The following is a 23,024-nucleotide window of genomic DNA, read 5'->3' as shown; positions in this document are numbered from 1 at the left end:
GATCTCTGACCACAGAAGCAAGCTTACCTTTTGCTGCATGATTGACAGAGGAGGGAGGCTCATCATCAGATGTGGAGCTGAGGTTCAGGGCAAGCTCAGCAACTCTTTTCTTCTGTTTCTTGAGAGGGGCAGTGCATTCTGAATCATTTCTCCTCTTCATTGTTACTGCAACCATAAATCCAGATAGTCAGCTGCCCTGGTCAGAGCCACTAGGATCACAGCAGGGAATTCCAGAGAGTAAACCATTAATGGGATGAAAGCTGGCAACTCCAAATAGCTGCCAGTGCCAGTGCTTGAACAGCGTCTTCCTTAGAAGGATATCCAGGAAGGCTAGCCAAGCTCTGGTTTTCAATAAGAGCTGTCAGTTTTACTGGAAAATGTGGTGCTCACAGACCCAGAGGTCTCTGGGCCACTGGTGTCAAATACTAAAAAGTCATGGATCAACTCCACAAGCCACAAGGGAAAAAAAGGCCTTAAGGACTTGCTATTCTATAGTTCTGATGCAACAAGGGACACGTGTGACAATAAGTACACTGGAAATTAATCATGAAACCTAATGAATATCAACAACTATTTTCAAGGTGAAAAGACCATCCCAGAAAGACTGCTCCATCGCATTATTTCACCAGGAAAATTAAGAGATCATACAATATGATACAAATACTGGTTTCTGGTTTACTTCAGGATATTTGAAAACATGGGAGAATTGGGAAAGTTTTTGAATGGAGTAAGGAATGGAAGCAGTGGTTGACTTGACTGAAAAAACGGAAGAGTGGGAAAGTCAGCGGGACCAGACTTATTATATCATAGGACTCAGGTACAAAACCAGCAATTTTAAGAACAGGCACCCGCCTCCACAAAAAAAGAATGGAAGGAGGCGAGGTACGTGTGACCATCATCCATGCCCGTGGGTAAGTATGAGAAGCAAACAGGAGGGGGGAAATGAGATGGAATGAAGTAATAATGAGATTCCTGAAATCATTCCTCAAGGAATGATTAAATTGAAAAACAAGAGTAGGTGAAAACAGAGTGGTTTATACACAACTGTTGGCTATAAGAGGACTCAGAAAAGAGAAAGTACTCAAAAATAAGAGCAAACAGGTGGGTGCTCAGCTGGCCTGCAACTCCTTGGGGAAGGGGAGCTGCCGGGGCACAAGGGCAGGTGAACAGCATGGGTCAGGACAGCAACAGAGTGCTGAAATCCAAAGGTATCACTGATCTCTCGTGATTCAAACATGAATCACGTTTCACTTCTCTCCAGCTCAAGGATGAGCCAGCCAACCCAACACACAATCTCCTCCTTTCTAAGGAGGCAGCCTCTTAACTAGGCACAGGCAGGAGCTATCCTGAGGAAGAAGGAAGAACAGGAGATGCTGAACAAACAAAGCAAAACCAAGCTGAGCTACATTTAACTTTATGGCAGGGTCTTAAAAAGCTTCCCCCCACCCCTCCCCGCAACCACCACCACCACCATCACCTCCAAGGCCCATAACCTAAGCTAAGGGCCCTCTGATTCCTAGCACCTCTGGGGGAGACTGAAGCACAGGAAACTCAAGAACTGTGTTGAGATGGATGCAAGAAAAGGAGTGGAAACTGTGCAAAAGGCAGGAGACACTGGTGCTCCGCCCCTACACATCCTGGATTTGGACCTTCCAAACCACCTTATCCAACCCTCTTTCCTTTGCCACTGCAAGGAACTGAGGCCCGAGAGGGGAAGGCCGCGCAGACAACCGACCTACCCACCACAGCTCAAGTGACCTACACATCCATAAAAATGCAGGGAACTCCTAAGAGGAAGGCAGAAGGCCGGCTTCGACTCGCTGCTCTCCCAGGGAAGGGGTTCAGATCCCCTTTCCATCTCCCCAGGCCTGGGTTTCGCACCGCCACCCCTTATCACGAGAGGGAAGAAATGAGCTCGCGGCCCCCCCGGCCAGCCTTCTCATTTGTAGACAACGTGACTGTGTGAAGAATATGTGCGCAGAGACGTGTCAGCAGCGGCTGGTGGACTGGAGACAGGGCGCGGGGGAAGAGACGGGGGTATAAGGGAGGACGGGAGAGAGAAGGGGCGACGAGGATCACGACCGCCAGCGCGGGGGCCAAGGCGGCGGCGGCGGACGTGAGGATGCTGAGCCCCGCGCGCCCGCCCGCTCGCCGCCCCCCCACCCGGGGCCGCGCGTCGGCACTCACGCTGAGGGAAGAGGGCAACCTGCCAAGGAGCGGAGAGGGGGGGCGGTTAGGCCGCCGATGCCGCCGCCGCCAGGCCTGGCCCAGCCACTGCCAGAGCCGCCGCCTCCTCCCTCAGTTTCGCTTCCCCACTAGCCCGCCCCGGTCCGCTGGCCGCCTTGTCGCGCTCGGGTCCCGCCCTGCGGGCCGCGCAGCCTGATGACGTCAGGGCAGCCTGATTCCCTCCACCCCTCGCGGGCCCTGGCCCCGGGGAAGACCTGCTAGGCTTCGGGCCCGCCCCACCCCCACCCTGCCCCGGGGCGGTCCAGGGCGCCTGCGCAGAAGACCCGACGCGGAAGGACCATAAAAGCGAGAGTAACCTGGTATCTAGTCTTCTGGCTCTAGAGGACCAGAAACAAACGTGAAAAACAGAAAAAGCCAAGTGGCATTGCATCAACTCCTCTCTCAATCTCATCATTGTCTTAATTTTACAGATTAAGAACAAGTTTAGAGAGGTAATGGGTAAAATGGTTTGAAGGCACACGCACCCAACCTTGTTCACTGCTGTTATCTCCAACGTAGAGAAACAGTGCAATCTCTATAGATATTGAAGTAAGGTCCAGAGGAAAAGGAGAGCTGCCTATGGCCTCTTACCGTACGGACACAGATGGCTTCCCATGCCAAGCTTCTCTTCTGATCTTCAGACCAGTGGGGCCAGAAGTTTGCTGAGCATCCTCGGTGTCACCTTGTTACCGGAATCCAAGCTTCCTCTGCTCGCCCCGGGACAGGCCAATGACAGGAGATCAAGGCTTGAGGCAAGGAATGCAACTTCGTTTGGAGAGCTGATTGAGAACCTGGCAGACTATTATATCAAAATAACTATCTTGCCAGGTTTTTTAAAATAGATCAGCGATGGGGGGAGGTGAGGAAACAAAATAAAAAGGCCATTGATCTTGCAAAGATCTCCTAGAATAGCAAGCCTCAGACAGGGGATGTGTTAATTTCTTACCTCTTGCCATCTACAGGGGGACAGGACTCTGAACAAAGGCGCTTTAACAGTCAGGCAGAGGAGCAGGATTCTCTGAGGCAGGACTTACAAATGATTATAATAACAAAAGTAATGAAAAGCAAGTCTAAGAAGCACCTCCAATATGGAGTCAGAGTGGGCTTTTCCCTGCAACAACTTCACACCCATAAATTCAAGTCTGACCTTATGTTCTCCCATAGGCCTGCTCTTTTTCCAGTGAATGGCACTGAGGTAGGAGACGGATGGGCCCCTGGACTGGAAAGCTGGTGTTTTTCAACTGGAGTAAAATTGAAGCTTTGCTTTATCCGGACACTCCAAGGACAGAAGCTGAGCTGTGCTGAAATAAAGAGATAAAATCACCACTCCTGAGATCAAGGAAAACTTCCCTGTCAGCACATGTGCAGGAAGGCTCCTTAGGGGTCAAAAAAGGAGGGGGCACAACCCCACAGTAAGTGTGGACAAACCCCTACAGGTTTCTGTGGTGGAATGCATCTTAGCAAAAAGTTGTGCATGCATGTTGGGCAGGGTTCTAGAACAGGTCAAGTGTGGGAAAAGAAATGAGATAACTGACCAAAGATTAAAAAAAAAAAAAAAGCAGGAAAGGACTTCCCAGGTGGTCCAGTGGCTAAGACTCCATATTCCCAATGCAAGAGGCCTGAGTTCCATTCCTGGTCAGGGAACTAGGTCCCACAAGCTGCAACTAAAAATCCTGCATGATGCAATGAAGACCAAAGATCTACATGCCACAACTAAGACCTGGTGCACCCAAATAAATAAAAATGAAATTAAATATTTTTTAAAAGGTTTATTTTTGCAAATGAAGTTAAACCTTCAACAGTTTTTTTAATCAAGGCAAGAACAATACTTTTTCAAGGAATACTAGAATTCTTCCAGTATGTTTGAGCTAAAACTTCAACTGTAGTTTTTTGTTCAAAGATGAATGAATTCATCTTTGGATAGATCAACATCTTAACATCTTTGATTCAGTTTATTTAAGAAAGAAATGGACTGCATATCTGTGGTTCAACTTAGAAGCCATAAGGTAGAAATAACTTTTGAAAGACTTCTAAAGTGTTCCAGAAATTTGCAGATTTCTCTTTCCAAAAAAATTTGACAGAATTTTATATTACAACTCTGTCTTAGAAAAGCATATCTTCCAGTTTCTTCCTTATTAATCACTTAACTGAAAATGTTTTTTAAATTTTTAAGAAGCATTTATAACATTGACCTCATAACATTGAATTGAAAGGTTTAACTCATTCACATGATCAAAAGTATATGTCAGGTAAGCCATACATGAAAAACAAAACTCTTATAATGTCCCAAGAGTGGATTTTCTTTTCCTTCTTTGTTTTTAAATTTTCTGTTCAAGTAAAAATTCTGCCCTTAGTTTGAAAATGTGCTTGAAGGCATACCCTTATGAAAACCAGCAAACTTCCATGTGGTACAGAAGGAATTTATATTTTGCTCTCATATCTTTACAAAACAAATTTTAAATGCATTTGACTCAAAGATCTGCCTCTGATAAAGTTGATGGCATTGACAAGTGGCTATTGACAAAACCTCTTTATCAGGGCTGTTAGAAGAATCTTTTTGCCAGTGCTTGTCTAAGTAGAAAGACAATGAGTGGTGTGAAGAAGTTTCCTTTCTTATGAAAGTAGTAAAATGAGATGCTTTACCAAGCATCTCAGGGGCTCCATCTGTGCAGAATACAAAGTTTTCTTCCCAACAGGTTTATTTGGTAAACAATATGTTTACTCTTTTTAAAATGTTCATAGCCTTCCTTTGTAGTTTCCAAAAGGACTCACAAGATAAGAATTCTTCCTTGATGGCATCAGAATGAGTACAGGATGCAAAAAGAGGAAGCTGGTGACATTGAGAGCCACATCTTATTTAGATGCCCTTTTAGGCTGGGAAAATGTAAGATGCTCTTTCAGTTTTGCTTACATTACACTTCAGTCCACATTCATTTTTACACATGCACACACACCATTTGTGTTCTAACACATTGGATAATTCAAGTAAAACAATATAATACAAGGCTGTCATCATCAATTGCTTTTCTTTGACATTTCATTTTAAACTGGCTTTGTGAAAAATAGCTGGCTTGAAACTCAACAATAAAAAACTAAGATCATGGCATCTGGTCCCATCACTTCATGGCAAATATAAGGAAAAAAGTGGAAGCAGTGGCAGATTTTATTTTCTTGGGCTCCAGAATCACTGCTGATGGTGCCTGTAGCCATGAAATTAAAAGACGCTTGCTCCTTGAAAGGAAAGGTATGCCAAACCTAGACAGCATATTAAAAAGCAGAGACACCACTTTGCTGAAAAAGTCCCTATAGTCAAAGCTATGGTTTTTCCAGTAGTCATGTACAGATGTGAGACTTGGACCATAAGGAAGGTTCAGCTCAGAACTGATGCTTTCAAACTGTGGTGCTAGAGATGTGACAGTCCGTTGAACTGCAAGGAAATCAAACCAGTCAATCCTAAAGGAAATCAACCCTGACTATTCATTGGGAGGACTGATACTGAAACTAAAGTTCCAATACGTTGGCCACTGATGCGGAGAGCCAACTGACTGGAAAAGACCCCGATGCTGAGAAAGACTGAAGGCAAAAGGAGAAGAGGGTTACAGAGGATGAGATGGTTGGATGGCATCACTGATTCAATGGACATGAACTTGGGCAAACTCCGGGAGATAGTGAGGGACAGGGAAGCCTGGCATACAGCAGTCCATGGGGTCGCACAGTTGGATAGAACTTAGCGACTGAACAATTGAAAAACAATAATATAAGCATATTGTTTTTATGAACCATTTGAAGTAAATTGTAGGCATGATACCTCTTGATCCCTACTTAAGTGTTTATGTCACAAGAATAAGGATAGTCTCTTCCTTAACTATAGTATAATTATCAAAATCAGGAAGTTAACACTGATATGATATTTTAATCTCCAGATCTTATTTATATTTCACCAACTGTCCCATAATGTACTTTGTAGTAAATAATTTTTTTGGATGAATGAATAAAGAAAAAGTGGTATATTAGAGAACACACATCGTTTCTAGGGGGAAGGGATAGTTAGGGAGTTCGGGATGGACACGTACACACTGTTACATTTAAAATGGATAACCAACATGAAACTTTATATAGAGCATGAAACTTTGTTCAAAGTTATGTAGCAGCCTGGATGGGAGGGGAGTCTGGGGAGGAATGGATACATGTATGTGTATGGCTGAGTCCCTTTGCTGTCCACCTGAAACTGTCACAACATTGTTAATCGGCTGTACTCCAAATCAAAAGTTAAAAAAAAAGATTGAAAATGTGGTATTTACTTACATAGTGGGATAAAGAAATCCTGTCACTTGCAGCAACATAGGTATAACCAGAGGGCATCATGCTAAGTGAAATAAGCCAGATAGAGAAAGAGAAATACTATATGGTATTATTTATATCAGGCATCTGGGGATTGGGTCAATCTCATAGAAACAGAGTAGAAAAGTGATTGCCAGGGGCTTGGAGGTGTGGGGTGGGGGATATAAGGAAAGGTTGGTAAAAGTGTACACAAACTGCCATTTTTAAGATGAATAAGGCCTGGGGATCTAATGTATAACATGGTGACTATAGCTGATAATATTATATTGTATAATTGAGATCTGCCAAAAGAGTAAAACTTAAATTTTCTCACCAAAAAAAAAAAGGGGGGGGTAAATATATGAGGGGATAGATGTGTTAACTTCATGGGGAGGGCGATTCATTCACAATGTACACATAAATCATCACATTGCACACTTTAAATAGCTGAAATTTAATTTGTCAATGATATCTCAACAAGTTGGAAATTTATTTTTGGTCCAGGGACCTATCCAGTATCATATATCAAATTATGTCATGTCTCTTTAGTTCTCTTTAATCTGGAACAGTTTCTAAAAGTTTCTAGTTTATAACCTTGACATTTTAAAAAAGCTGTTTCGTGAAACGCCCCCAAATTGGAATCTAATGTTTCCTCATGATTAAATTGGAATCATGTACTGTTGGCAAGGATAGTATAGAAATGATATTGCATCCCTCTTATGGCAGGAGAGGGGCATGATGTCTACCTGTACCATTACTAGTGACAGTAATGTTGATCACCTGTTCAGCTGTTTAAGGAGGTGTCTAAGTTTCTCTACCATGACCTTACTATTTCTTCATTTTCCATTAACAAGTATTTTCAAACTATCTGCATGTTCTGTTCCTCATCAAACCTTTACCAACAAGTTTTAGCTTTTGAGGATGACTCCTGCCCAAATCAATTTTCACTGTGTAATCTACTAAATGGTAGCCTTCTAACTCCATGATTCTTTCTGACTTTAATGGTCAGCATTCTATTGTAAGAAGTGTTTCTTCTCCCTAATGTATGCATGTATATATGTATGTGGTTATAATAGCATTAGATCATTATACATTACTATTGTTATTTATTTTAATGCTCCAAGTGCCATTTTTGAAAGAATTTTTGTATGGTCTTAAAATAAATTGCTGGCAGCTGCAACCAGGAGGGACGCCGCTGGTGCTTGCCGGGGGTTTCTGCGATCGGCCCACGTGGAGAAGGTCGGGGGCCTCGACGCCTGCCCTCTTGGAGCGTCCGTCATGAGGAGAAGTGAGGTGCTGGCAGAGGAGTCCATACTATGTCTCCAGAAAGCCCTGAATCACCTTCGGGAAATATGGGAATTGATTGGCATTCCAGAGGACCAGCGGTTACAAAGAACTGAGGTTGTAAAGAAGCACATCAAGGACCTCCTGGATATGATGATTGCTGAAGAGGAAAGCCTGAAGGAAAGACTTATAAAAAGCATAGCCGTCTGTCAAAAAGAACTGAACACTCTGTGCAGCGAGTTAAATGTTGAGCCTTTTCATGAAGAAGGAGAGACAACCATCTTGCAGCTAGAAAAGGATTTGCATACTCAGGTAGAACTGAGAAGAAAACAGAAAAAGGAGAGAAAACAAGAACTGAAAATTCTTCAAGAACAAGATCGAGAACTGTGTGAAATTCTTTGCATGCCCTATTATGAAATCGACAGCACCTCAGTTCCCAGCTTAGAAGAGCTGAACCAGTTTAGACAACATGTGGCAACTTTGAGGGAAACAAAGGCATCTAGGCGTGAGGAGTTTGTTAACATAAAGAGACAAATCATACTGTGTATGGAGGAATTAGAGCACACTCCGGACACAAGCTTTGAAAGAGACGTGGTGTGTGAAGATGAAGAAGCCTTCTGTTTATCTCTGGAAAATATTGCAACACTACAGAAGTTGCTCTGGCAGCTGGAAGTGCAAAAAGCACAAAATGAAGCAGTGTGTGAGGGGGCTGCGTGCTCAGATACGAGAGCTCTGGGATAGGTTGCAAATACCTGCAGAAGAAAGAGAAGCTGTGGCCACGGTTATGACTGGGTTGAAGGCCAAGGTCCGGAAAGCGCTGCAGTTAGAAGTGGATCGGTTGGAAGAACTGAAAATGCAAAACATGAAGAAGGTGATCGAGGCAATCCGAGTGGAGGTGGCACAGCACTGGGACAAGTGTTTCTACAGCCAGGAGCAGAGGCGGGCGTTCGCCGCCTACTACTCCGAGGACTACACAGAAAATCTGCTCCAGCTCCATGAAGCCGAGATTGTGCGGTTAAGAAACTACTATGAGGTTCACAAAGAACTCTTTGAAGGTGTCCAGAAGTGGGAAGAAAGCTGGAGGCTTTTCTTAGAGTTTGAGAGAAAAGCTTCAGATCCAAGTCGATTTACAAATCGTGGAGGAAATCTTCTAAAAGAGGAAAAGCAGAGAGCCAAGCTCCAAAAAACACTCCCTAAGTTGGAAGAGGAGTTGAAAGCAAGAATTGAAATGTGGGAACAGGAGCATTCAAAGGCATTTGTGGTGAATGGGCAGAAATTCATGGAGTACATGGAGAACAGTGGGAGATGCACCGGCTGGAGAAGGAGGGCCAAGCAGGAACGACAACTAAAGAACAAGCAGACAGAGACAGAGATGCTCTATGGCAGTACTCCGCGAACACCCAACAAGCGGCGAGGACTGGCACCCAGCACTCCAGGCAAAGTGTGCAAGCTGAACACTACCACCATGTCCAATGCTACGGCCAACAGCAGCATTCGGCCTGTCTTTTCGGGGACAGTCTACCGCTCCCGTGTCTCGACTTCCACCTTCTGGCAGCAAGCCAGTCATCACTTCCACCGGTTCGGGGAAAAAAACGCCCCGTGCCGTCAAGCATGGAGCCAACAAGGAGAACCTGGAACTCAATGGCAGCATCCTCAGCGGGATGTTCACTTAATGCTACAGCTTCAGTAGCTTTGCTCTCACCTAAAGGCCTGTCCCCACCACACAGGACAGCCTTCCTACTGATGAAGATGTCTGTGTGTCAGAAGTTGGGATGGCCTGACTCACTGCCAAAGAGGTGACAGGGAGGCTGGGAGCACCTTTGTTCAACTGTGTACAGTTTTGTCATGTGGGGTGATGCTGTGGTCAGCGGGGGGTGGGGGGGTGGGGGTGGTGTGTGTGTGTATGAACACACGTGCTTGTCTGAACTCTACTCTCTGGGTCCAGCTCCCCCATCCCGGCACCCTGGTGCCTGAGTCCCTCCACCCTCTGCACTTGGTAGCCAAGTAGGGAGGCTGTTTGGTTGGCTGGGCCATTCCTGTTTCTGTCGTGGAGACCTGGAACTTTGCACATGTCAGTACTGGGGAGTTGTTCCTGCCGTAATGTCCACGATGAGGCTCCTTCTTTACCTACCCTATCGATCACTACTGCGCTCCCCAAAGCACTATTATTTATTCTCCCTCTGCCTGCACCCCTACTACTGTCAGCACAGTAAATGGTTCTTGGAAGCTTACAGGTGTGGATTCGGTCTGTTAGTCATGTGTATACATGTACTGATTTTAAAATATATTAAATTAAAATGTATACTTATATTTCAGAAACATAAAAAAAATATATAAAATAAATTGCTTTTATGAACCTATAGATAAATAAGTAATTTGTATGTTAAGTAAAATTGTATTCAAGAAATATGCATAGTAAGTTGTAGAAGATGGCAAGTTTTACACTTTATCTGGTTTCACCACCGTTAATGACTTTTAATCCTCAGACACAGATTATAGCAGTAGTAGCTCAAAAATTGAGAGATTGGTTCAAGATGGCAGAGTAGAAGGACATGTACCCACCTCTTCTCATGAGAGCACTGAAATCACAACTAACTGCTGAACAACCATCAACAGGAAGACACTGCTGCTGCTCCTGCTAAGTCGCTTCAGTCATGTCTGACTCTGTGCGACCCCATAGATGGCAGCCCACCAGGCTCCCCCGTCCCTGGAATTCTCCAGGCAAGAACACTGGAGTGGGTTGCCATTTCCTTCTCCAATGCGTGAAAGTGAAAAGTGAAAGTGAAGTCGCTCAGTCATGTCCAACTCTTCGCGACCCCGTGGACTGCAGCCTACCAAGCTCCTCCGTCCATGGGATTTTCCAGGCAAGAGTACTGGAGTGGGGTGCCGTTGCCTTCTCCCCAGGAAGACACTGGAACCCACCGAAAGAGATACCGCACTTCCAAAAACAAAGGAGAAAACCACAGTGAGATGGTAGGAGGAGTAGGAATCCCCAGAGAACGTGACTTTGGAGGCCAGTGGGATTTGATTACAAGACTTCCACAGGACTGGGGGAAACAGACACTCTGCTCTTGGAGGGCACACACAAACTCTTGTGCACACCAGGGCCCAGGGGGAAGGAGCAGTGACCCCACAGGAGACTGAACCAGACCTACTTGCTAGTGTCAGAGGGTTTTGTTACCAAAAGCTTGGTCTCTCTATCACTGGTCCTGAATCAAATCCCGGAGACAGAATTTTAGATGAAGTAGAAAAGGATAACTTTAGTGATTTGCCTTTAAGGGAGGCTTCTGCTATGTCTCAACCCCAGAGGATATGATGAAGGGTTTTATAACAGTGGTTCAGAGGTGGGGTCTCTGACAAGATTAGGGTGTGAGCAGGGTTTACAGTGGATTAATCTCAGGTGGCCATTTCCTAATCTTGATAAGCTTCTCTGGTCCCTTTAAGAGAGTCCCTTGGACTGCAAGGAGATCAAACCAGTCAATCCTAAAGGAAATCAACCCTGAATATTCATTGGAAGGACTGATGCTGAAGCTGAAGCTCCAATACTTCAGCCACCTGATGTGAAGAGCCAACTCATTGGAAAAGATCCTGATGCTAGGAAAGACTGAAGGCAGGAGGAGAAGGGGATGACAGAGGATGAGATGGTTGGATGGCATCACCAAATCAATGGACATGAGTTTGAGCAAGCTCCTGGAGATGGTGAAGAACAGGGGAGCCTGGTGTGCTGCAGTCCATGGGGTAGCAAAAGTTGGACATGGCTGAGTGAACAACAACAATTCTTGTTGAGGAGCACAGGCTTTAGGGCATGAGGGCTTTAGTAGTTGTGAAACTATAATTTTTGCACACTGTGTTGAATGGTTTTCTGTCCCTTCCTAGAAATACTGGTTCTTATTTTTTATATCATTCACAGTTTACTCACAAAGTTTTTAACATATATATCACATAGCAATACAGTGTTATAATCTTGTGGTTTTTAGGATAGTTAAGAAGGAAAAATACAGTCTTTCATATTAAACCCATGTATATACAATTTCTGGTGCTCCTCATTTTTAGCTATGGATTTGGGTCATTTTCTGGTGTCATTTCCTTTCAGTCTAAATTATTTCCTTTAGTCTATCTTATAAGGGAGCATAGCAATGTTTCCTGTTTTCACCTAGTATTGTCTTTATTTTGGTTTCATTTTTGAAGGACAGTTTTGCTGGATATAGAATTCTTTATTCAGCATGCTCAATACATCAACCCACTGTCTTCTCCCTTGTATTGGATTAGATTCAGCCAACAGTTGTATTAATTAATGCTCTCTATATATATGGAGTCATTTTTCTCTTGCTACTTTCAGATTTTCTCTTTGTCTTTGAACACTAGACTAGGATGTGTCTAGGAGTGGATCTCTTTGTATTAATCTTACTTAAGGTTTGTTGTATTCTCGGATATACAGATTCATGTTTTCATCAGATTTGGGAATTTTATGACCATTATTTAAAATAAAAGTTCTGCCCTTTATTTTCTCAACTCCCCTTTGGATACAACCATTAGACATATATTGTATGTCTAATGTCTGTAGGATGTTGTTCCACAGGTCTTTGAACAGCAATCACTGTTTTCAGTTAAAAAAATATCTTCAGATTGGGTAATTTTCCTGACATCTAGAATCTGCTGCTAAGCCCCTCTATTGAATTTTTCATTTAGTTGTTATACTTTTTGTGGTAACTCATACATTGCATATAATTTACCGTTTCTAAAGGTATATAATTCAGTGGCATTAAGTACATTCATATTGTTGTGCAAACTTCACCACTATTCATCTCTAGAACATTTTCATCTTCCCAAAATTGTTACCATTAAATAATAACTCCTTGTTCCTCCTCTCCCCTTAGTCCTTGGAAACCACCGTACTTCTATCTATATGAATTTGCCTATTCTAAGTATTGCATTATAAGTGGAATCATATAATATTTGTCCTGTTGTGACTCATTCTCTTTGCTTAGCATAATGTCTTCAAAGTTCATCCATGTTGGAGCATGTGTCAGAATTTCATTCCTTTTTAAGGTTGAATAATATTCCATTATATATATATATATATATATGTGTATGTGTATATATATATATATATATATGATATACACATATATATCACATTTTGACTATTCATTAATCCATCAATGGGTGCTTATATTGCTTCTACCTTTTGGTTATCATGAATAGACTTCTTTGAAAATGGGTATACAAGTATCTGCTTGTGTCCCTGCTTTCAATTCCCTTGGGTATATACCCAGAAATGGAATTACTGGATCATATGTTAATTCTATGCTTGATATTTTTAGAAAATGCCATACTATTTTGCATAGCAGCTGCACCATTTTACATCCCCACTAGCAATGCACAAAAGTTGCAATTTCTCCACGTCTCCACCAACACTTGTTATGTTCTGGGGGTTTTTAGTGTTTTTTCTCTTTTTTCGTAGCATCTGTCTTACTGGGGGTGATAATGAAGTGACACTGCCATCTCATGGTTCTTATTTGCATTTTCCTAATGACGGGGGGTTTCCCTGGTGGCTCAAACTGTAAAAGAATCTGCCAGCAATGCAGGAGTTTCGGGTTTGATCCCTTGGACAGGAAGATCCCTTGGAGAAGGGAATGGCTATCCACTCCAGCATTCTGACCTGGAGAATTCCATGGACAGAGGAGCCTGGTGGGCTACAGTGCATGGGCTAACAGAGTCGGACATGACTAAGCAACTCACAATGATTAGTGATGTTGAACATCTTTTCACGTTCTTATGAGTCATTTACATATCTTCTTTGGAGAAATGCCTATTGAAGTCCTTTGCCCATTTTCCAGTTGGGTCTTTGGGGGTTTTACTGAATTGTAGAAGCTCTTTATATATTCCAGATATTAATTCTTTATTAGATATATGATTTGCAAATATTTTCTCTCATTCCACAGGCCACCGTTTCACCCTGTTGATGTAATCCTTTGATGAATTAAAGTTTTTTTTTTTTTAGCCTCCAGCATCTTTTATTTTTCCTAGAATCTGTATACTATTAACTCTAGCAGTATTGCAGTGCAATACTCAATACTGTTTAAGCCTCACGTTTTAGATTAACTACTTAATATTATAAATGTGAATGCACATCCTCATAACTGGGAAACTAAATGACATAGGTTTACTCATTTATGTCACCGTACAAAATTTTATATGCAATGGGAGCTTTTATACTATAGAATCTGACCTTAAAAACTAGCTTACATATAAAACATAGTTACTAAAAAAAAAACATAGTTACTCTTTACTCATCTGTCCTAACCTAGAAAGTGTTGCACCAATGCTTAAGATGTGATTAAAACAGATGAGTTCTCAACACAAGGTTAACAAACCTGAAGCTTCACCCTAGAAATACAAACCTATAAATCAAAAATTGTTTCACCAGAAATAGGTTATGAGCAACTCTTACCAAAGTAGTACTATAGGGAGTTACAATGTTGACCCAAAGAAGACACAGGATTTTCATTAAACATTTTTTAATGGGTCTCAAATTTTTTTTTTAATGGGTCTCAAATTTTGTAGCAGAGTTTTGGTCAAGTTGTTTTCATTAAAAAGTACTGATTTTAAAAACTAATAACTTAAACTGCCACACACAAAACATATGGTCCACAAAAACATTTTCCTTTCCTCTTGAAGGTTTTACGATGCATTGTTATCATTAACCAGTCTTTTACTATTAAACTTAAATGGCCAATTGAGACAAACAGTTCTGAGACCGTTCTTCCACCGCTGATTAAGACAGGGGTGGCAGGTATTGGGGATAATATTCATTTAGCCTTCTGAGCTTTCTGGGCAGACTTGGTGACCTTGCAAGCCCCAGCTCTCTTCTTGTCCACTGCTTTGATGACACCCACAGAGACTGTCTGTCTCATATCACGCACAGCAAAACGGCCCAGGGGGAGGATAGTCAGAGAAGCTCTCGACACACATGGGCTTGCCAGGAACCATATCAGCGACGGCAGCAACACCAGATTTCAAGAATTTAGGGCCATCTTCCAGCTTTTCCCCAGAACGATGATCAATCTTCTCGTTCAGCTCAGCAAACTTGCAAGTGATGTGAGCTGTGTGACAATCCAGCACAGGTGCACATCCAGCGCTGATTTGGCCTGGATGGTTCAAAATAATCCCCCGAGCTGTGAAGCCAGCTGCTTCCATTGGTGGGTCATTTTTGCTGTCACCAGCCACATTGCCATGACAAACATCTTTGACAGACACATTCTTGACATTGAAGCCCACGTTGTCCCCAGGAAGGGCTTCACTCAATGCTTCATGGTGCATTTCTACAGACTTCACTTCAGTTGCCACATTGACTGGAGCAAAGGTGACCACCATGCCAGGTTTGAGAACACCAGTCTCCACGTGACCCACAGGGACAGTACCAATACCACTGATCTTATAGACATCCTGGAGAGGCAAACGCAAGGCTTTGTCAGTTGGGCGAGTTGGTGGCAGGATGCAATCCAGAGCTTCAAGCAGGGTGGTTCCACTGGCATTGCCGTCCTTACGGGTGACTTTCCATCCTTGAACCATGGCATGTTAGCACCTGGCTCCAGCACATTGTCACCATTCCGGCCAGAAATTGGCACAAATGCTACTGTGTTGGGGTTGTAGCCAGTTTTCCTAATGTAGGTGCTGACTTCCTTAACAATTTCCTCGTATCTCTTCTGGCTGTAGGGTGGCTCAGCGGAATCCATTTTGTGAACTCCCACAATTTGTTGTTTCACACGCAGAGTGTAAGCCAGAAGGGCATGCTCACGGGTCTGCCCGTTCTTGGAGATACCGGCTTCAAATTCACCAAAGCCAGCAGCAACAGTCAGTCAGCCTGGGCTGTGCCTGTGATCATGTTTTTGATGAAGTCTCTGTGTCCTGGGGCATCAGTGATGGTAACATTGTACGTGCTGGTCTCAGACTTGCACAGGGAGATATCGATGGTGATACCACGCCCACGTTCAGCTTTCAGTTTGTCCAAGACCCAGGCATATTTGAAGGAGCCCTTTTCCATCTCGGCAGCCTCCTTCTTGAACTTTTCAACTGTTCTCTTGTCAATCCCGCCACATTTGTGGACCAGATGGCCAGTTGTGGTGGACTTCCCTGAATCGACGTGCCCAGTGACAACGATGCTGATATGGGTCTTTTCCTTTCCCATTTTTGCTTAGGTTTAACGGTGGTTTTCACGACACCTGTGTCCTGGCAGCAAACCTGGTGTGAAAAAGCTAAAGTTTTTAATTGTGATGAAGTCCAATTTATCTATTTTCTCTTTTGTTGCCTATATTTTCGACATCATATCCAAATAATTATTGCCAGGTATAATGGCACGAAGATTCTCTCCTATATTGCAATATTTTAAGGGTTTTATAGTTTCACTCTTACATTTAGGTCTTGAATCCATTTTGAGTCCATTGTTGTAGGTGATGTAAAGGTCCAACCTCCTTTTCTTGCATATGGATATTCGGTTTTGCCAACACCACTTGTATTTTTTTAAGATTTATTTATTTATTTTTATTTTTTTGGCTGTGGTGAGTCTTTGTTGCTGTGCATGGGCTTTCTCTAGTTGTGGCAAGGGGGAGCTACTCTCTAGGTACATGTGTGGGCTTCTCATTGCAGTGGCTTCTCTCAGCGGAGCATGGGCTCTAGCTGCATGGGCTTCAGTAGTTGTAGCACGTAGGATCAGTGTTTGTGGCTCATGGGCTCGAGAGCACAGGCTCAGTAGTTGTGGCACACAGGCTTAGTTGCCCCATGGCATGTGGGATCTGCCGGGACCAGGGATCGACCTGGTGTCCCTTGCATTGCAAGGTAGATTCTTAATCACTGGACCACCAGGGAAGCCTTCCAACACCACTGGTTGAGAAGACTGTCCTTTCCCGTTGAGGTCCTTTTATCTTTGTCAAAAATCATTTACAATCATTTGACCATGGAGATTTCCCTGGTGATCCAATGGTTAAGACTCCATGCTTCCACTTTAGGGGACAGGGGTTCAATCCCTGGTCAGGAAACTAAGATCCCACATGCTTTGCAATGCAGCCAACAATTTAAAAAATAATAATTTTTTTTTTTAAAGTCACTTGACCATATGGGTTTATTTCTGGGCTCTCTATTGCAGGGGTCCCCAGTCCCTGGGCCACAGACCAGTACTGATTCAAAGTCTGTTAGGAACAAGACCACACAGCAGGAGGAGAGTAGCAGGCGAGTGAACAAAGCCTCACCTGCCGCTCCCCGTGGTTCACGTTACCGCCTGAACCATATCCCCCCTCATTCCACGGAAAAAATGTTTTCTTTGAAACTCATCCCTGGTGTCAAAAATGTTAGGCACCACTGCTCTATTCTATTCCATTGGTTGATATGTTTGTCTTTATGCCAACCCCACACTGTTTTGATTGCTAGAGATTCCATATGAATTTTAGGATGGATTTTTCTGTTACTGCAAAAAAAAAAGAATGTTGTTGGCATTTGAATAGGGATTGCATTGGTTATATAGATTACTTTGGGTTGTTACTGTATTCTTCAACTCCAGGATATCCTTGGGTTATTATTATTTCTATCTCCTTATTGAGAATCTCTATTATTGATTCATTGTGATCGTAATTTCTTTGAATTCTTTAAATATAATTTCCTTTAGTTCATTGAACATCCTCATAACAGCCTCTTTGAAGTCTTTGTCTGCTAAATTCAGTATCAATACTCACTCAGAGTCAATTTATATTAACTGTTTTTTTCGAAGTATGGGTCATGCATTTCCGTTTCTTTGTGTGTCTTATAATTTGTTGTTGTTGTTCTTGTTGTAAATTGGACATTTTAGATAATATCTTGTAGCAAGTCTGAATTCTAATTCCCCCCTGCAGGCTACTGTTATTTCTATTTGTTTATCTGTTTATTGTTTCTCTGATTAGTAACTTGTCTGGGCTAAATCCATGAAATCTGTCTCTCCAGCAGAATATAGCTACAACTTCTGTCATTTTTTTGTTATTTTTATTTCTGACTTCCTGAAGTACTTGCTCATGTACTTCATAACTGAGTGACTAGCCACTGATCAAACAGAGCTTGTGTCCAACCACCTCAAGCCACTGAACTAACTCTTCTGTCCTCTACTGACAGATCTGTGTTTTCTGGGGGAGTGTATTCATAGTTTCGGCCACCATTTTCACTCTTACCCAGCTTTCACTTATTGTTATGCCCTTTTGCATTTCCTCTGCACATACACAAAGCCTCAGGGTTGGCCAGGAGCGTGTAGCTGATTGGGCCCTCTCTTATCTCTGTGCATGCATGCAGCTTCATCCTGGAAGCTTGCCCCAACCAAGACTACAACCTTTAGATGGTAGAGCCACTGGCCCTCCTCACTGCTACCTCTGAGATTGTCCCTTCATCAGCAACACTGTTGGGTGTTTCTGATCACTATCCTCTGTCCTCACTGACCAGAGCAGAGAAGGTGCTGGTCCTGACTGTCTTAAAATTTAGAATCTCTGTATCAAATAACTGAGGGAGAGAGTGATGGTGCAGCCTCAGGCCAGAAAATCACAGATTCCCACTCTTCTTACCTGAAGTTCAGCAGTTTTTCAAGCATAAATGCTTCTCAGATTGTTGTATGATTTTGTTTGGTGTCTGGGGAAATGAAATGGGTGTTTTGTCACTTTTTCTTTATGTCAACTACTGCTTTTGTCCCAGTATCTTTTGGGGTAAATGAGATGCCAGTCTCTTCACTTGGCCACACCAGAACATCTAGCCTTCAGTTTTCTTATTTTAAATGCTCAGGGGAATTCCTTGGTGGTCTAGTGGTTAGGACTCTGAGCTTCCACTACAGGGGGCTACTGGTTCGATCCATGGCCAGAGAACTAAGATCCCGCAAGCCACACAGCTAGGCCAAACAAATAAACAAAAGACCTCTCAGTATTTTCTAAGGAAAATACAGCCTGTACAAATACTGCGTGTTCGTTTATACCTTTACTTCACAATACAGACAATGTACAAAGAGAGTTTACAGTGCAAAACAAAAGGACTTCTGCTACTTGCAGATTGTGTAACTCTATACATGGCCTATATCGTGTTAACAATACCAAATTATCTTAAATAATATCCTGTAACAGTCACTTCAACCATTAGATAGGTTTGAAAACAACTAGCCCACACTTCTTGACTGCACACTTGCTCACATTACCAAAGGTCAAAGCTGCCTCATGGAGTGTTAAGAATTCTCATTTGAACTGTCTGGTTTGCAAAACCTGAACCAACAATGGAAACAACTTACCTCCTCTGTTTGATCTTGTTTGATCAACAAATAATTTTTGACAGAAATTCCTCAAAAGCAACAAAGATATCAGAGTTATCAGTGTGAGAAGCACATTGATCCCTAGGTCCAGAGTTGCCCAGTAGCTGGCCAACTACATAACACAAAAATGCAAGACCATAATCATGTACTATTGTTGTTCAGCCACTAAGTTGTGTTCAACTCTTTCTGACCCCATCAACTGCAATATGCCAGACTTCCATGTCCTTTACTATCTCCTGGAGTTTGCTCAAACTCATGTCCATTGAGTAGGTGATGCCATCCAACCATTTCATCCTCTGTTACCCCCTTTTCCTCCTGCCCTCAGTCTTTCCCAGCAATAGGGTATTTTTCCAATGAGTCAGCTGTTCACTGGCCAGGTGGCCAAAGCATTGGAGCTAAAGCGTCAGTATCAGTCCTTCTGTAAATATTCAAGGTTGATTTCCTTTAGGAGTGAATGAATCCTAAGGGAAATTGTGTATTATATAGTAGTAAATCTAATAATACTGTAATTCTGGAGGAAGGATGAGTAGAAATATTTTAAAATCTCTACAGCAACTTAAAGATATTAAAACAGGTATGGTTTCTATTGGTGACAAAGATAATCTAATATTCTGAGGCTTGTTGCCTACTGTATTAGTTATTGATTGCTGCATAACAAATTGCCCCAATGTTTAGTAGCTTAAAACAACACAATTTCATACCATTTCTGAGGGTGAGGAGTCTAGGAGCAGCATAGCTCAGTAATACTGGTTTCTCCTGAGGTTGAATTCAAGCTATTGGCCATCTGAAGGCTTGACTGGGCTGGAAGATCTACCTCCAAGCCCATTCATATAGTTGTTGGCAGAATGACTTGATGAACCCTATTTCATTCTGGGTGGCAATTTGTCCAGCTGAAAAACTTTAATTCTAGTTTCCCTTGCAGCTAGATGTGACATCATCCTACATGCTGGCCAATGATGTGTAATTAGAAGTTGTTGGGTGGAAATTCCAGGAAGCCTTAAAACTTTTGCTGTCATGGGCTACTAGGCAACCCCCAAGGATGGTGAAGGACAGAGATAGGAAGAACCTGAGTCCTTAATAACAACTGAGCCTCCCTTCAGCTTTTATGGGGGTAGGGGTAATGGCTTGTTTAGGGACCTCTATTAGCCTAATCTAATTCTGAAATGCATATACCATCTCATTTCACCCTCACAGAAACCCTGAGTGGAAGGATTTTTATTATCCTCATTTCATGGAAAGGAAATGAGGAGAGGTAGCCTGACTTGCCCAAGCTCATATGAATAGTAAAGACAGAGCCAACTGTGTCTGACTCCCTGGCAAGCGCTCACGACCACTGGGCCAGACGGCTGTGTACCCTGGGCAATAACGGTAGTAACAGCAATAGTTCACGCAGGAACTCTTGCTATGTTCCAGGCACTATGCTCCAGGCTACTTCTTACCATTTCATTCAGTCTTCACAACAACCCCCAAGACATAGGTATTACCATCCTCATTTTATAGATGAGAAAACTGAGGCTTGGAAAATGTAATTCATTTGCCCATGACTCAAGGAGACACTGGAGAAGGCAATGGCACCCCACTCCAGTACTCTTGCCTGGAAAATCCCATGGACAGAGGAGCCTGGTAGGCTGCAGTCCATGGGGTCACTAAGAATCGGACACAACTGAGCGACTTCACTTTCACTTTTCACTTTTATGCACTGGAGAAGGAAATGGCAATCCACTCCAGTGTTCTTGCCTGGAGAATCCCAGGGATGGGGGAGCCTGATGGGCTGCCGTCTTTGGGGTCGCACAGAGTCGGACACGACTGAAGTGACTTAGCAGCAGCAGCAGCAAGGAGACACACGGGGCCAAGACATGACCTCATGTATGCTTTAGAAAGCCCCCTTGGGATAAGGTATGGGGCATGGATTGGAACAGAAAAGAGCAAAGACTAGGCACTTATTTAGAAAGCTTACAGAAGGACTTTGAGGAGAGAAGAGGAAGGGCTGAGCACCAGTGCACTCTGTCCCAGGACCTGGCGTTTACGACGCAGGCTGTGTTGGCTGAGGAGGCTCCTTGTAAGGAGCCATCTGCAAGAGGATAACGTTAAGGACACATCCTCCCTGAGCTTTTAGGAAGTTCCTTCCATTCCCTTTAGTCTCTCCTCTCCTTTAACTTCCAGAATGTCCACTGTCCCAGTCTCACCCAGTGTTTTTGAAGAGAAAACGATGAATGGAAGAGAAGAGGTGATAAATCTATTTGCTTTAGAATGTTATGAACTTAAAATAGAAGCTTCCAGGGACCTCCCTGGTGGTCCAGTGGTTAAGAATACACCTTTCAATGCTGGGGACATGGGGGTCAGTTCCTGGTCAGGAAATTAAGATCCCACATGCCAGGGGGCAACCAGGCCCGTGACCCACAGCTCCTGAGCCTGGTCACACTAGAGACACTGCGTGCGGCAACTAGAGAAAGCCTGTGCCCCACAGCAGAGACCCAGCACAGCCAAGATAAAATTAGAAAGAAAAGACAGAGAGAGAACCTTCCATAGGCAGGGGGGAGGGGCGGCATCAACAATGAGCAGCTCAAGCTGTCCCTCATACTCAGCACAGACCTTTGAGGGAGGCGTCACCCAAATCCTATAACCAGAGCAGGTCAGAAGGAAGTGCCCTCTTATCTTTTAGAGCTAGTAACTGAGACCTGCTTCATTGACTATGCCAAAACCTTTGATTGCGTGGATCACAATAAACTGTGGAAAATTCTTAAAGAAATGGGAATACCAGACCACCTTACCTGCCTCCTGAGAAACCTGTATGCAGGTCAAGAAGCAACAGTTAGAATTGGACAGGGAACAGCGAACTGGTTCCAAATTGGGAAAGGAGTTCGTCAAGGCTGTATATTGTCACCCTGCTTATTTAACTTATATGCAGAGTACATCATGGGAAATGTTGGACTGGATGAAGCACAAGCTGGAATCAAGATTTCTGGGAGAAATATCAGTGACCTCAGATATGCAGATGACACTACCCTTATGGCAGAAAGCAAAGAACTAAAGAGCCTCTTGAAGGTGAAACAGGAGAGTGAAGAAGATGGATTAAAACTCAACATTCAAAAAAACTAAGATCATGGCATCCAGTCCCATCACTTCATGGCAAATAGATAGGGAAACAATGGAAACAGTGAGACTCTTTATTTTCTTGGGCTCCAAAATCACTGCAGATGGTACTTGCAGCCATGAAATTAAAAGATGCTTGCTCCTTGGAAGAAAAGCTATGGCAACCTTAGACAGTGTATTAAAAAGCAGAGACATCACTTTGCCAACAAAGGTCTGTCTAGTCAAAGCTATGGTTTTTCCAGTAGTTGTGTATGGATGTAAGAGTTGGACCATAAAGAAGGCTGAGCGCCAAAGAATGGATGCTTTTGAACTGTGGTGTTGGAGAAGACTCTTGAGAGTCCCTTGGCCAACAAGGAGATCAAGCCAGTCAATCCTAAAGGAAATCAACCCTGAATATTCACTGGAAGGACAGATGCTGAAGCTGAAGCTCCAGTACTTTGGCCACCTGATGCGAAGAGCCGACTCATTGGAAAAGACCCTGATGCTGGGAAAGACTGAAGGCAAGAGGAGAAGGGGGCAGCAGAGGATGAGATGGTTTGATATCATCACCAACTCAATGGGCATCAGTCTCAGGAGGCTCCGGGAGTTGGTGATGGACAGGGAGGCCTGGCATGCTGCAGTCCATGGGGTCGCAAAGAGTCGGACACAACTGAGCGACTGAACAACAACTGAGACCCACAGAAGTTGGGTAACTGGCTAACGGTCACAGAGCAAGTAAAAGGTAGACTCGAAGCTCAGACTCTTCCCCATCACATCTGCCACCTACACAAGTAATAGAACCTGATGCAGCCAAAAC

General features: G+C 43.3%; 1 protein-coding gene and 2 pseudogenes across 1 annotated transcript in view; 1 reads left to right on the top strand and 2 right to left on the bottom strand.

The window, feature by feature from the left end:
• The window catches only part of CMTR1 (cap methyltransferase 1), a 53,033-nt gene extending 50,664 nt beyond the window's left edge, over positions 1 to 2,369 (bottom strand). Inside the window, exons 1-2 of the mRNA XM_043449196.1 lie at positions 2,188 to 2,369; positions 28 to 165 (exon numbers count right to left, since the gene is read on the bottom strand). Coding sequence (XP_043305131.1) covers positions 28 to 160 — 133 coding nt within the window. The 5' untranslated portion in view covers positions 161 to 165; positions 2,188 to 2,369. The remainder of the gene's footprint in view (positions 1 to 27; positions 166 to 2,187) is intronic.
• Positions 2,370 to 7,790: 5,421 nt separating this feature from the next.
• LOC122429063 lies at positions 7,791 to 10,151 on the top strand (annotated as a pseudogene).
• Positions 10,152 to 14,408: 4,257 nt separating this feature from the next.
• LOC122429066 lies at positions 14,409 to 16,021 on the bottom strand (annotated as a pseudogene).
• Positions 16,022 to 23,024: the final 7,003 nt, after the last annotated feature.

This window comes from Cervus canadensis, chromosome 28 (genome assembly GCF_019320065.1).
Source record: "Cervus canadensis isolate Bull #8, Minnesota chromosome 28, ASM1932006v1, whole genome shotgun sequence".
Classification (NCBI taxonomy): domain Eukaryota; kingdom Metazoa; phylum Chordata; class Mammalia; order Artiodactyla; family Cervidae; genus Cervus; species Cervus canadensis.
This window is presented reverse-complemented; position numbering and strand designations above follow the sequence as displayed.